At 43.7% G+C, this 15,803-nt stretch overlaps 2 protein-coding genes across 4 annotated transcripts; one reads left to right on the top strand and one right to left on the bottom strand.

Moving 5' to 3' along the window:
* Positions 1–1,322: 1,322 nt before the first annotated feature.
* On the top strand, positions 1,323–13,300 carry LOC311495525 (lysine-specific demethylase RSBN1L-like). Of its 2 annotated transcripts, none has more exons than XM_084555008.1 (8): positions 1,323–1,817; positions 2,075–2,200; positions 2,664–3,361; positions 8,820–8,957; positions 9,056–9,198; positions 9,358–9,525; positions 9,816–9,924; positions 10,902–13,300. In XM_084555008.1, the coding sequence occupies exons 1-8, from the start codon at positions 1,334–1,336 to the stop codon at positions 12,582–12,584; spliced, it is 3,549 nt and encodes a 1,182-aa protein (XP_084411134.1). In that variant the 5' UTR covers positions 1,323–1,333; the 3' UTR covers positions 12,585–13,300. The 2 variants fall into 2 exon arrangements, with proteins under 2 accessions (XP_084411134.1, XP_084411133.1); XM_084555007.1 differs by having other exon boundaries at positions 9,813–9,924; positions 10,902–13,299.
* Positions 12,784–15,752, bottom strand: tmem60 (transmembrane protein 60). 2 transcript variants are annotated; one of them, XM_084555009.1, is made up of 2 exons: positions 15,589–15,752; positions 12,784–15,340 (listed from the first exon to the last, which is right to left on the bottom strand). In XM_084555009.1, the coding sequence occupies exon 2, from the start codon at positions 15,245–15,247 to the stop codon at positions 14,843–14,845; it is 405 nt and encodes a 134-aa protein (XP_084411135.1). In that variant the 5' UTR covers positions 15,248–15,340; positions 15,589–15,752; the 3' UTR covers positions 12,784–14,842. The 2 variants fall into 2 exon arrangements, with proteins under 2 accessions (XP_084411135.1, XP_084411136.1); XM_084555010.1 differs by having other exon boundaries at positions 12,784–15,305.
* Positions 15,753–15,803: the final 51 nt, after the last annotated feature.

Below are 15,803 nucleotides of genomic sequence, written 5' to 3'. Positions count from 1 at the left end.
CCAACAAGTCCAGCTACTGTCATTGCTGTTTCAACATAAACTGAACATTCAGACAAACACGATTTACTACAGGACCGTTATAGACTTTTCACTAGTGTACCTAATGTTTTGGCAAGCAAGTGTATAAATATAGCTAAGATTCAAGATTCAGACAACTTTATTTGTCCCCGGGGGGCAATTTAAGGCACAAGTGAGCAGCTTAACGTGCAAGTACAGACATTTTAAAGTGCAAAAAAACAAAATACAAATACAAAAAGATACAAAATACAAAGTATATACAAGTTACCATGCCATAAATGTTATGACTATCCAAAATATCCATGGAGAATGTAAACAGACTGTATAAGTAAAGTGACTAAAGTGCAAATGTAAACAGTAAACAGTAGTTACAGGGAATATGTATTTACAAGTTATAGCCGAGGTAGAATGGGTAATGGGTATGCATATTTGGGTATAAAACAGACTGATCCAGCTCCACTCCCACACTGAACGCTACAGGACTACTTTCATACCATTCTCGGTCCAGCTCTACAACAACTCACCTTTCTGTAACAGATAACTCCATGTTATTAATGTTAATGGACACTATTGCACCTTACACCTTATCCTGTATATATAATATATATTCTTCCGTATCTATTTCTTGTACATATGCTAATATGCTAATTTGTACATTTTTGCTTATACTATTTTTATTTTATTTTACTAGATTTTATCTATTTTATTTAATCTTCTTTTATCTGAGGTTCTTAAGAGTGTTTTTTTATGTACAACTAAGCTGCTGTGACCAAGCAATTTCCCTTGTGGATGAATAAAGTCTATTTATACAATAAAACTCTTGAATAAATAAATAAAAGAAATATAAAACTTTAAAAGACCAAAATATTAGAAAAAAAACAAGGTGCAAGATAAATCTGTTAAAGGAAAAGATTGTCAAGGTGCTTTGTGATATTTATACATTCAGTGGGAGTGATGGGGATTTGAGGCAGTGTCATATGACCAGGAGTCTGATGGCTTAAGGGCAGAAACTTTGTTTTCATTCTTATCTGACAATTAAAACGGATCCAGTCCATCTTTTATATGTAGTCCAGGGTTCACCTAGCGGAGCAAAGCACATTGAAGCCCATAAAGGGCCCTCTGTCGGCGGCCCTCCTCTGCTGTACCGATGGTAACACTGCAGTCTGTAGCACAGTTCCGCCTCTTGTCCTGCAGGCTGTAAACAGACTGCCTCCCCCTCCCCCTCCGTGCGTCTTACGTCACGCTCCAAGCCCCGCCCCCGGCCTGGCTCTCACGCACCAGTTACGTCCGACCGTAAAAAATAGAAACTTCCAAGATGGCCGAGTCCGTGGACTCCATGCATTTCGCAGCAAACAGCAAAACAAATTCCCCTAAACCCCTCATAGCCAAACGACCGCCGGAGAGTCGTCCGCAGTCTTCCAGCGACATTTTCCCACCGCCCCCAAAGAAAGTCCGGGTGGAGGAGAAGGGCGTGAAGCACAGGAAACTGAACGGAGAGGTGTGCGCAGGGGAAAAACACAACGGGAAGCAGAGTTGTGGGAGCCCAGCGAAATGGAGTTTCGGCCCGGCCAAGGCGAGCCACTCCACCGCCGCCGCGGTGCCAGCGACCCCCGCTCGGAAAATCTTCAAAATCAGCAACTTCCTCGCGTCGCCTCACAAAATGAAAAAGGCGAAGGAGAAACGGCACAAGGAGAAAAGCAGCGAAGCGCAGCGGAGCTCAGTGGCTGGTGTGGAGAAAGTGAGCCCAGCTAGCTGCCATACAAAGACCGAGAACGGCGACGTGAAAATGCTACAGAGAGGTAGGACGGTGCAGCCAGGCTGTCTCTACTGGACTTACTTTCACCAGTTTATAGCCATATTAAACCTGCATTTGAATCTGTGTCGCCTTGAAATGTTTTTATTACATTATTACATAATCCACTGTACCAAAGGCCCCAGTATTTATTAGGCCCGGGTGGTGATTTATATACATACACGTGGAAATGTTTGCTCGTTATTTATGTTTCTCGGCATGCACGTAGCAGCAACTTCAACCCTCCTCTGCTCCTCTCCTCAGATCACCGTGTGAAGGAGAAAGACAGAGAAAAGAAAAAGGAGAAGAATAAAGAGTGGAAAAATCACAAGTTGCCACCTGTACATGACATTGCGAGGGAAAACGGAGAAGTGATCTCGCCGCAGAAAGGTGGGAATGAAAGGAGCTGTCAGGACGAGACGTGACATTTTACATTGTTTTGGAGTAACTTTAAATTATTTCAGTGTCTTTTAATGTGTTTCGTCTGTATTAATGTGTGAGTGGGTGCAACTTTGCTCAAATCGGTTCTTAATCATTTTAGAAAATAAGAAATTAGTTTTAAGAGTTCAATTGACTAAATACTTTATTTTAAATTTGTTTTAAATTTTAAGGAAATTCAGCTGAATATGTTTTTTATGTCTGTGTTTGCACCAATGAAATACCACTGTGTACTACTACACTTTTTACTTTTTACACTTGTATTTACTTCCTATTCTCTCTGTTATAACAACATCCTCACTGCAGGATAAATAGATCCTTAAGTTATCAAAGATTAGGTGAATCAAGTTTTACTTTAACCCCACCTCTAAAGATGCTCATTATTATACCCATTAACTTCTGTTTTCCATCACAGACTCCAAGGAGAAGCCCAAAGCTGGTTCAGACGACGACCTCCTGCTGAAGAAACTCAAGAAGAAGAAGAAAAAGAAGCACAAAGATGGCGAGCGGCCGAAGGAGAGGCACAGCCGGCCCAAAATGTATCACCGCTCATGCCAGACCGTGTGCTCGGGGGTGTCTCTGGCTCTGCCCGAGTTCCTCAGTCGAATTAACGGGAACAACAACAACAACAGCAACAGCGGCGGTGGCGGTCTAATCCACCAAGCCGCCACAGCAACGCAACAACACCACCACCAGGATCCTGCTGCTACCTCCACCTCCATCTCCTCCATGGTCAGGGACAGGCTCGGCTACAGCTCCCCGCTCCACTGCACCCCAGCGCCGGGCCTGCTCGGCCTGGAGTTCGGCCGCCTCATCCACATCGAGCAGCAGGCCAACGGAGGGGCGTCTGTGGCGCACGCCTACAGCGAGCAGCTCTCCTCTCTGTCTCCGGCCGAGATGCAGCGCTTCGCCGAGGAGTTTGTGACCCTGTCGTTCAGCGAGGACGAGACTCCGGCTGCCAACTTTGTGATGGGGATCATCCACGGAGCGGCGTCCTACCTCCCAGACTTCCTGGACTACTTCACCTACAAGTTCCCCAACGCTCCGGTAAAGATGGAAGTTCTCGGGAAGAAGGACATAGAGACGACCACCATGGCCAATTTCCACTCTCAGGTGAGAAGGCTGTTCATTAATTTTTCCGTCTTTGGTGGGCGCTAGGAGAAGAAGGGGTTACTGTCGGCTTTGATACTGCTGAAGTGTCACTTTGTAGTCTGGAGGTGTGAGCGGCGCACACACAGCAGAAGCCCATGTCCAGATTGTTGCTGGGTATCACTTTAGGAGCTGCACCGAGGCATCTTTACTCAGAGGGATTCATGGTCCAGGCTGTCTCGTGTCAGCCCTGATGGTGTGTGGCGTGAAAAACTCCCCTGATAGTGATAATGGCACCTTCAGTTGGAGTCGGCTGCTGCTAAAGAGCGTTACTTCATGGTCTGAAGAGGTGACAGCGAAAGGTTTACGGTCTGGAGGCCTGTTATAGTGGTCACGGTCTGTGTTTATCATTTGTTTTGTTAAAAATACAAACACAAGTCTACTTCTGTTCAGTCTAAAGTTTAGCAGTTTCTTATTGTTGTCTGTGTACTGTCGCTTGTGTCTGATTGCTTTCCCTTCTTATTCGAAACATCCTTGATTTTAAAGAATGAAGCGTTTCCCTTCGAGTTTAAACTCCTGCGATGACGCATAAATGAAGCTTTAATGTTCAGAGATCAGATTGTAATTGAAGTACTTTTTTAAAAGAATTGCACAAGATTCAAAAACCTACAGCTTTGATTTAATTTGTGCTTTATTCCAGACGTAAAACACTGTTTATCGGTACATGTATTAGAAATACACTCACTAACCAGTTCATTAGGTACACGAGCAAAAACAAACACATTCTGATATAATGGTCCTGCACTAAATCCTAGCTTCGTGGAGGTTATAGTGTTCAGCATTTGTTTTTAAATAGCTGGGAGAGCTATTAACTCAATACAGCTTAACAGCACCACAAACTACATCCTCCATAAATACTCATACAGTTGAATCAAAACCTTTCTGACGCTGTTTCAACACAAACTGAACATTATAACAGTCATGGAGCTAAGATTTATTGTAAGACTACTAGTGTACCTAATGTTTTGGCAAGTGAGTCTTTATTAACGCCTAATATTAGTAACAGTTGCCTGAAAAAGTACCAGCACTTACCTTTGAATTGATTTGTTTACGCTGGCAGCATCTTGCCGGTTAAAAACTCTGAGATCACTGTTAGTTAACTTTTATTATCTCAAAAAGTCCCATTTTCATTTACTAAACGCTAGAATTAATGTCCACCTTGCACCTGACCACAGCGTGTAATCTGGCGTCACGAACATGTTGGCAGAAGAATCCATTTAGGTCAGGAAATTATTCATACCAGACCCCTTTCTGGGAAGAAAATTATTCCAAGGTCTCCCGCTCTTGATCGTGCTGATGCTCCAAGTGCTTTGTAATCAGATATTGCTTCAGCTTGTCTGGCATCATGACTTCCTCCCTGACCAACATAAGGCAGATGGTGTGTTTCGTGCTGTTCTCAGTTAAAACTAAACTTGATACAACTGTCAGTGTATTTTCCTGATTTAGCTGATTTGGGCTTAACGTTGCTCTGGCTGTGAAAATGTATTTTTCAGTACCAGCAGACGTGAGGGAGCGATGAGACGTTTTTTTTTTGTTTTTTTTTGCGTCTGTGTTTTCTGTCAGACTCGTAGCAAAGCGTCAGAATCAGAGTTTCTACTGACACTAAGCTTACGTTTGGGAGTAATGGATTCAGGATCGCATGCATTTTATTGCGTAGCTGGGATTAAGTGTACTGCGCGTGACAGAGTTGTTGGTCTTCAGTTCTTGTTTTGCATCTAGGGATCCTGCAGCATGTTGATTTGTTTATTTTTAACAGTTTTCATGCCTTTGTGCTGGAATTTTTTTTTGTTGCTGTGGACCGAAAATCTCAGAAATACCTTTATGACATTTCTTAAAATCCGACACAAACATTCACTTTGACATTGACTCCGGCATGAACTGATTTAAATGTAGTGGCGAAAGGTCAAAGGTCAACATCGCTATAACCTCACAGAACTCATCTTTGGCCACAGCTCAACATTTAATATGTGTGTTATGACAAAAATTTCACACAAATGCCAAATACAATGCAAAGATTAAGTGATCAGAAGGTCGTTACGATGCTCTGCGAAAGCACTTTCTAAGCAGTCTTCACTCCAAATGTTATATTACACACGATCAGCCACAACATTAAAACCACCAACCAGTGCAGTGAATAACACTGATGATCTCATTACGATTTAATGTTCATCTGAGGAAACATGAGTCCTGGCGTTTGTGTGGATGTTACCTTGAGACGAATCACCACGTAAACGTAGTTGTAGACTGAGGACACCCCCGGGGCTACACAAAGTGGGTGTTCCTTGCTTCCTGGTGCCATATGTTCCCCAAATAAGCAACGACATCCATGTGATGTAAAAGAAAACGTGTTCCATTAGACCATTAGCCACTTTTTTCTGTTTCTCCTCGGTCCAGATCTGATGCTCCTGATCAGCATGGTCACCCTGACTGATCTGCGCAGGCCCGTACAAAACAAACTGTGATGCACTGTGTTCTGACACCTTTCTCTCAGAACCAGCTTTAACCTTTCCGGCTGTTTGAGCTTGAGTCTGTTAGATGGGACCCCAGAGCCTTGGTTTTCACATGACCCTGTCGCCTGGTTCACCTATTTGGACCACTTTTGATAGGTACTGACCCCTGCACACCATAAAAACCCAACACTAGCTGCACTTCTGGAGATGTTATTGACATGAACGGGGATTATAACCAGGTGGCTGTAATGTTATGGCTGATCAGTATATTTCTGGTTTGTAGAGGTGGACAAACATGAGTTTCAAAATGTCGAAACACAGCAAGGGTTTGGTTTAATATTCTGTATCCAGGACAAACGTTTCACTGGATGGTTTGATGGTGGTGACTGCTGGGAACGTCATAACGCATCAGATCAGGTGTCCTTGCTCCTCCTTGTCCTCAAACTGGACTGCTGAAAAACGTAATTTTCCTTCAGTGGGACGTGATAGAAACATGCAACATAAACATGGAGGAGAATGGAGTCGTGGTGGTCTAATCAGTAGGTCGAGTTTACGCTGCATCAGTAAATATTTTTGGTATTTCATTCACAGTTAACACAGCAGTGGCAGCTAAACAAACATCTACAGTATCATATTAATTTAGTCTGAGTCTGGTGTAAGTAACGATCACTGAGTAAAGGTCATCCTTTAACTCCTGTTCTTTTTGTTGTCGTCACGTCTCCTGCTTTAGGTCCGATGCGTCTCCTAAATAGTTTTAACATCTATAACATATTACCACCGGTGCAGCTGTTTGTTTGCACCGTTTTTATACAGAAACACAGTCACCGCACAGATGCACATTCAGCACTACGTTTTATTCTCTTACTTTATTTTCTGCTTGCATTAGATTATGATCGTGGAGGGACGACAGGAAATGCGGGAGCGGCCCGTACCTGGATACACACTGTAGTCATGTAGTCAGTTCATCGCTGGCGTCTTTAACACTCAAGTCCCAGGGTCGGGTGGACTGAAGTGATTATAATTTATGAAACACTGTCATAAAGACTTCATCTGAACATTTCTCTTTATTTCAGGTTTATTTTTTTTTTTTCTATTAAGACAAACAACCAAAACACTTACAGGACAGGGACGAAACAATTTGTACAGATCATCTAACATAGAAGGTTGTGCTCTGTGTGTGTGTGTGTGTGTGTGTGTGTGTGTAAGGGTGTACGGTGTTGTACTGGATGAAAATTAAGTCTGGAAGGAAGTACATGTTTGTAAAGGACAGATACAAAGAGAAATAAATAAAATACAGAAAAGAAAACATAGCTAACATAACACACACACACACACACACACACACACACAAAACCCTAAATTGTAGGAACAGGGAAGAAGGTCTATAATTGGAGGCCCAGAGTGGTGCAGTGGAGTTACGTCAGGGAAGATTTTACTCTTTCTTTCTATGCATGTTTGCGCCATGTGGGGTAAACATCATGTGACGTGACGATAGAAACACGACGGCAGCGAAACAATGTGCTGCTCCAGCAAGTGTCTGAAAAAAAATGAATGTAGCAGGACTTGGTGTGTGTAGCTGGTCTGTCTTCTATTATTGGATGAATTCAGTCTTGTAAACAAAGTTGGGAATTTTTTTCTCAAAAACATTAGATACGCTAGTTGAACAAATGTATTATTGTAACATTCCTGCACTAAATCTTCCTTCATGGTTGTTTTTTTGTTCGGTTTAGGAGGACGTAGTCTGTGGTGATGTCAAACTGGATTAGTGTTTCTGTTATTTTGCTTAATCCACTGACTTAAACGGGGTTGTCAAAATAATAGGTACAACAGAACGCAGTTCAAAATGAAAACACAGCTGAATCAGTTATTTGGACAAATGCCGAAAACCACAACCTTCGTGAAGCTAAGATTTAATGCACAGCTATTATATTAGAGCGTATTTGTTTTCACTTGTGCACCTAATAAAGTGTATTTGTTGTTGACATCGAGAAGAACCACTTTATTGTCTTCTACTTGATGGTTTGGGGCGTGTAAGCACATAAACCATAATGGATAATTTTTCTTACTGTCCATGTAACTCACTCACTTGTCTCCAGCAGACCAAATTACGTTTTGTTTAAAACGCAAATGGATTATAGACAAAAAAAAAAAAAAAAGAAAACATAAGCCCTTTTGTGCCACCTCCAGGGAGGTGAAACTCGGTCCTAATGGAAGCAAATTAAACTCGGGTGTGTGAAGAGTGCAGGCACCTGAGCTGTGTAATATGTATTTTTCACATAAACGGCACATATTGAATGTTTATAGATGTGTACTTTTGAATATATCATATTTAATACAATGCAGTTTCGCCCACACACGTACACAATACTTATATTCTGAGACGTTACAGTTCAGGAAAAAGCCCGATACAGGTTTATGAACCGTTCTGATGCATCATCCGTGCTTCGTGATTTCCTCTTCACACTGTTGAAGTGAGCACTTTCACGTTGATGTTCATTGTGCAGAAGCTTTATTTTTCTGCTGGAGTCAGACTCTGATTCACCAGCGAGGGACCCGGGTGCGCTTGACATCTGATTTTGTTGTCGGAACTTAAGAAGTCTAAGAGTTGATGGTGTTTGAATATTTCAGCCGGGTTTTAAGATGGTGTTTCATTACTCAGAGTGACGCTAGCTTACCTTTTTTTTTTTTTATTATTTGTGTGCTGACATTTACTTCTCTTGTTGAGTGCTGGGTGTTGAGGAGCTCTTAAATTCGTTTATTTAACTTCCTGTCAACTGAAAGCTTTATTTAAGGCAGATGCAGAGAAAATGTCACACCGTTTATATTTAGAACACACCAACAGCGTTAGACAAACACATTGTCAACACAAGTTGCGTATGATGTTTTATGTCGTCTCATGTGGCAGTAAACTGGATGTTTGGGTTAGTTTTAGACAAGACTGATTGACTCCTGCTGCGTCTGATCTCGTGCAGGTGAAGCGGACATATTCCCAGGGAACGTACCGTGCCGGGGCCATGCGGCAGGTCAGTCTGGTCGGAGCCGTGGATGAAGAGGTCGGAGACTACTTCCCAGAGTTCATCAGCATGTTACAGGAGTCCCCCTTCCTGGAGGTTAGTGAATATCCGTGTGTCACAGCCAGTGACAATGTCTGTCCTCGCTGCGTGTTGCTGTGATGTAACCTGACGTTTCTCACCCGGTGTTTGCGCAGCGAACTCTGCCCTGGGGAACGTTCTCCAGTCTGCGTCTGCAGAGCCCAACAGAGAGTGACGACGGCCCCATCATGTGGGTCAGACCTGGGGAACAGATGATCCCCATGGCAGACATGCCAAAATCACCCTTCAAAAGGAAAAGGTGTGTGGATCTATTCAGTCTGTGAATATTAGCCTTTACACCTCACCAGCATCCTCAATCTGACAAGTCTGAAATGTAGCCAAACCAGTGAAATACTTTTATCTTTCACCTGCACATGTCTTAAACATACCCTGACTCTTGTGGATAAATGCCTTTCAGGTCCACCAATGAGATAAAGAACCTGCAGTATCTACCCAGAGCCAGCGAGCCCAGGGAGATGCTGTTCGAGGATCGGACGAGAGCCCACGCTGACCATATCGGCCAGGGCTTTGAAAGACAAACTACTGCTGCTGTTGGCGTGCTGAAGGCTGTGCGCTGCGGAGAGGAGTGAGTGAAAAGTGACACCTTTTTCATCTTATCTCACACTCGCTGCACTGAATATAAATTCACTGTAGCCCAGTGTAGCTTATATTAGACTGATAAATTACGTCTGATCGACTGCTGTTAGATGTGGTTTAAATGTTTAGAAAGGTCACATGTTATGTATAATACAACAATGAAATATATACATATATGTGTCTGAGTTTCATGTGTCGTTTGTTAACATCTTAAAATGTTGTTGCTTTCTGTATTTATGATTTATGATCATAAACTTTCTCTGTATTTCCTCACAGCAGCAACACTCCTGCTCGGATCACCAAAGACGTCGTGTGTTTCCACGCTGCAGATTTCCCAGAAGTGGTCATGAGGCTGCAGCTGGACCTCCACGAGCCCCCACTGTCTCAGGTGGGTTTGTTTTTCTGACTACATGTCAGATATACTTTCTTTCTGTGTCAGGTCACAGCTCCGTTTTTAAAAGGTGCACAAATATATATTTTTTATATTGATATCATGCTCATATTTACAACCCCCCCTGTAAACAGTTTTCAGTGTCTTTTATTTCATAGGTTCTAGTTTACTATCACTGCTCTTGTCAACCTGATTTATGATATTTGATAGAAAACCTAGGAGCATTTAGCAGGTTAGATAAATTTAAGCTGAAAGAAAAAGGTTTTAAGCGAGGACACTGCAACCTTTCCTCTCCTAAATGACAAGCAGTAATCATCTCTTTCAAATTGGTCACTGCAAACATGATCTGCAAGGCTCAGCGTACAAACAGTGCTTCATCTGTTTGTGGTGCATGTAGCGACAATTTCAGTGAGCCCCCTCCCGCTGCCGCCGCCGCCACCGAAGGTAGCTCTGATAAAAGCTTTGCACGGGTATCTCTCCTCACTTGTGTTTACAGTTTTGTCCTCTTTAAACAGCTCACCTCCCACGAGATTTCAGAGTGAGATTTCACCTTGAGCGAGGCCTTGAGGAATCCTATCCATTATGTCTTTGAATGTCCTGTTTACACTGCAGCCGTGCTGCGGTAGCTGGCTAATAGTGCCATTGTTCTTTATTTGATTGATTGCAAATATTTGTTGGAACCATTTAGACCGTATGTATATACAGGAGAGTAGGCGCCAAGTTTAGAAACACCAGAATTATTAAAGGATGGCAAATGTTGGACGTCTGTGCCAGGTAGTCAGACGCCACACTCGTAATGAATACTAATACTGGTGCAAATGTGCAAAGAATAAAATGTTTTGTGAGTAACTGATAAGAGAAGAAGAATTCCTGAGCCTGTGGATGACCACAGTTATTCTTTCAGCTCTACTAGACACAAATGTAAAAACATTCCAGATATTTGAGGGTTTCTGAATGTGTCCCTGCCTTCACAGTGCGTACAGTGGATCGACGACGCCAAGCTGAACCAGCTCAGGAGGGAAGGCATCCGATACGCCCGCATTCAACTCTACCACGACGACATCTACTTCATCCCCAGAGGAGTCGTCCACCAGTTCAAGACTGTGTCTGCTGTCTGCAGCCTGGCCTGGCATATCCGACTCAAACAGTATCACCAACACGAAGAGAGGGAGGAGGACAACGAGGAGGAGGAGGAGGAGGAAGAAGAAGAAGAGGAGAAGTGTTCACAAAGAGAAGCAACACTTCTTATCAAAGAAGAGGAAGAAGATCAGGAGGTAGAGGAGGAGTGTGACCTCGCTGTACAGACGGTGATGAAGCTGGAGGACGTGGAGGAACGGGAGGGGCCGTCGCCACAAACTCCTCCGACGCGGATTTTCAAGGAGGAAGAGCGAGAGAACAGAGCGGAGATGGAGGAGATGTCAGCAACACCGTCGCCACCTTTTGTCAAGAAAGAGAGAGATGAAGGTGTACTCACTCCCACACTAATGGAGCCTAAAGCTGAAGAAGACGTGAAAGAGGACAGTAAGGGAGGTGGAGACACGTGTCAGGCGCAACAGAAGAGCCACCGGGAGGGTGGAGTGGACGGTGCCTCCTTTAAGTCATTACAGCCAATTAGGAAGGAAAGTGACGTGGAAGACGAGAGGCAGCAAAAGACGTCTCTGCCAGGTCACGGTCAAAAAGACAAAAGCAAAGATGGTACGATGAGTGCTCAAAACACCCCACAAATCAAAAAGGAAAAGGATAAAGGAAAAAGAGAGAGAGATGAAAAGGAGAGGGCTAAAGAGAAGAAAGACAAGGACAGGATTAAAGAGAGGGAAAGGGATAAAAAAGACAGGGGGAAAGACAGAGACAGAGAGAAGGACAGGGTAAGAGAGCAGGACAAAGTCAAGGCTGAGGGCGGTGCACTGATGCAGCCACTGCCTCAGATGAAGAAGAAAGAAGACGAGGAGCGGACAAGAGAGGGCAGCAAAGCCTCTCAAGCTACCCCGACCGCTCAGAGAGACGAGAAGTGGACCAAGGAGTGGGACGTAAAAACACAACCCCACGTCAAGAAGGAGAAGGAGCATGACAAAGACAGAGGAGGCGCACAGGCAGCATCGCACTTACGGCCGGACAGAGAGGAGACGCGGGACACCTGTACGCATAAACACAAGTCTTCGCATGGGAAGAAGGAGAAGAGCGGCCACAGGGAAGGCAAGGACAGCAACACGTCGAGCACGCCGGGGGCGCAGGCGAAGACGGGGAGAGAAGACGGGAAGACTCCCAAACCGGCGAACATCCAGGTTAGGAAGGAAGGAAAGAAGGACAAAGACGTCGGCAGCAAAGAGGAAAAGAAAAAGCCGCTTTCTGGTCCCGGCCAACCAGAACACAAACAACCACGGACGCTCGTCACCTTTGACCTTTTTAAGCCAATGGAGGCTCACCAGACTTTTGCCCTTTCCTTTACAGACAGTAGACCTAAGACCCACCACTACCACCACAGTGACTCTCGAGGCTCCTCCTCTAAGCCCGGGTCTGACGGTCGGACAGTTGTGCCCTCTAAAGGACCAAAAGTAAAGGACGCGGTGCAGGGGAAACCTGCCACAGCGCTACAGGACTCGTTAAAGCAGCCCCTGAAAACACACACAGCCCACACACAGAAAGACTTCTTAATATGAATGTCTAGATGTCTTCTTTTTTTTACTGTACAACTTACGCTGAGGCTTTGTTAAAACATTTGCAAGTGCGTCCTTCGTTTCTTTGACACAGCTGCGTTATCCCCGCGATAATGAAACGAGGACGCGTCTACCGAGTGCTTTAACAACGCCTAAGAATGTAAGCTAAGTAGCTCACTTCACGTTTGTTAGCAGATGTATGTAGGCTTTATATAAAATGTTATGTGACCCGTGTGTCAGTGCCTGTGCACTACTTAGCTTCGCTCTTAAAGCACCTATTTTAGGTACTGGACTAGCCAATCTGAAAACAACCTGCTGCAAGAATCGACTACATCCATAGTTCGGGACGCGACTGAGCTTGACATCCTCTTCGTATCGCTGCTCTCGTCCGTGGAGTTCGTTGTTTAAAACACTCCCGGATCAGAGCAGAGTAGTTGTTTTCAGACTGGACTGTTGGACTCACACAGGGCTGTAAATGATACTGTATGTACCAAAACTGTACAGTATAGATGTTATTAGCACCAATGTGAGAAAATGTATACAGAAATTGCATATATTTTTTGTAAGACAAGTTTTATTTTCCATAGAACTTATTTATATCATTTACTGTCTGTTTTTATTTGAAACCAATGTATGTGAAAAATTTTGTTGTATATACATTTTATTTCCTAAGATAAGACTTGGTAGTGTGATTTATACTCTGATCAGAACCTCTCAATAAATGGTTCAATATGTTGACTTAGTCGGTGTTTATGTCTTTACTACATTATCTCTTAGCTACGTGTTGCCAAATACAGAAGCAAATATTGTTCAAAACCCAACAAAAACTATTAGATTGGTGGTAGTACCCTGACGTAAACCTTCACAGCAGACGGTTTAATGTGTCACAGCCTTTAAAATATTAAAACCAGTGATACCTGAAGTGGATAATACTGCCTGTATCATTACGATGTATATAAATGTGTCCTGCCACACAGCAAAAAACTCTGACAGAGTGTCTGCAGGATGTGCTAGAACAAGTCTGACACATGGAAGTCCCGTCCTGCAAACCACAAGACCTGCCACCAGTGTCCATGTCTCAAACGGTCAGATCTGTTTTGTTGACATTAAGGGGAACAGCGCATTGGCCAGATGGTTTTAATGTTGTGGATGGTAGGTGTGTGAAAAGCACAGCTGTTTCTAACAACGATAGCCCTGTCAACAAATCCTGGTGAGCCAGCACGAACGTAACCAGCACCCTGACTCTGAAGCAGTTAAGTTAATTCAGTCGTGACTATTTTTTTATTGTTCACACTTGTGCTTTTCTTACTGTGACACGTCAGAATTTCTGCAGTGAAAAATATCTATTAAGCTCCACCTGCAGGCAAGCGGTACAGCTGAAGCTGAGGTTGCACTTACTCTAAATCTCTAAGGACAAACGTGTTTACCATAATAATGTGAGAAGAACTGCTGCTGCTGCAGCGGATGATTGTTGAGCAGGGAGTGTTTACTATTTGAACCTGAAATGTCCTAGAGGTCGTAAACGAGCCAGACCCAGTTGATTTAGAGAACAGTACGACATTTGGCAAAAGTTTTAGAGTGCAAAAAACATTTAATCCATACAGGTAGAGGAAGTTCTCCAATTACATTCAAGTTGTGTTACTAATAAAGGGTCATTTGATGTTTGGTCTATCACATAGGAAGATGTGAGGCTTTAACATGTGTCTAACTTGTGAAATAAGTCTCACAGCTACTTATGGCTCAGTGCTCAGCTAGTGAACCTGTGAATTTTGCATATCGAGGGGCTGGTACACATTTTTCTATCACAATGTCCGATCACTACTTCTGTTCTATCCACTATTTAGACCCAATCTCACCCGGTGTGGCCCCTTTTTCTCTCGACTGTTGATTCAAGAGGAGCCAAAAGGCAGCAATGTGAATCCCACAACAAAGTGAAGGCTGAATTTATTCTTAAGATACCAAACCGTGTGGCTGGAGATCCATTAACTACTATAGCACGTTTTCTCTGGCGACACAGATTTTGTCCAGCTGATTTTCAATCCAAAACAAGTCTTTTTCTCATATTTAACGCCCGTATACCACACTGTGTAAAGCTGGGACCCTAACCCAGTTATTCTACACGCTGGTGTTAATGTACAGTAAAATGTAGCAGAAGAACGACAGGTTTTATGTGAAAGGTTAGTGTTGACCTTCAGTGGCACATCCTTCGTCAGAGAAGTTTTTGTCCCCGTCACATCATTTCAAAACCAATGTCCTCTAGGTCAGTCCCTCCTGTAGTGGAAAACACTGTGTCCCAGCTCCACCAGCGCTCCACCCAGCAGCACCCACAGAGGCACACACACCACACTAACCCAGATGTCAGTGAGCTTCTCCAGGCGCGAGCACAATGTCAGACAGAAGGCCAGCTTCAGCAGGAGGGCTGTCAAATACCACAACCTCCTCTTTAGACTATGCTCGCCATCCCGGGGGCCAATGTCTGGCTTGCAGCGGCCCGCCATCTTCACTATTAGCATGAGGATGAGGATGGTGTCAAAGGTCCAGACGGGGAGGAAGATGAGGAACCAGCTCCAGCTGATTTTGGAGTCCAACTTGAGGACCAGCATGATGAGGAAGATCAGGGCAAATATCCAGGAGAGGAGCACTCGCTGGGCCAGGGACATCTTCATCTATGGAGGCCTGGCACAGGGCCAGTGTCATCCACACCCAGAGAGACTGGAGAGGAGGCTGGAGACCACAGCCAAGGTTACAGACACACAGATCTGAAAATACACAAAAACACAATAGAGCTATTTCTCTTTTAATGTAACGCTACATGAATGAGCACATAAAACTAAGTTTACACATCAAAACAACCACCTCTAGTATTCAGGCTTTCATAAGTCTCGTTTAGAAAATACAGATGTTGTTTGCCCACTTAGCATTAATGTTAACACGAAGCTAGTGTATGTTAGCAAGCTGCGGCTAACTTGTGATAGCCAGGTGACAACAATGTTCAAATATGTCTTACCGAGTTCACCTGAAGAGCCAACTTGTTGTCTTTAAAAAACAAACTTTGAAACACCAGCTCCTCGCCGGGACGACGAATGACGGCACTTTAAATATTTTAAAGTTTTAACAGCAACGTAGTTAGCGCTAGCTTTCACTTAGCTCCGGCTAGCACTAACGGTACAACATCCGGTTAGTCTTTTCAAAACAAAAGCATTGTTCTAATCAACCCATGAC

The sequence above is a fragment of the Chelon labrosus genome (genome assembly GCF_963514085.1).
Source record: "Chelon labrosus genome assembly, chromosome: 11".
NCBI classification, from domain to species: domain Eukaryota; kingdom Metazoa; phylum Chordata; class Actinopteri; order Mugiliformes; family Mugilidae; genus Chelon; species Chelon labrosus.
The sequence above is the reverse complement of the archived record's forward strand: the minus strand, read 5'-3'. Positions and strand labels throughout refer to the sequence as shown.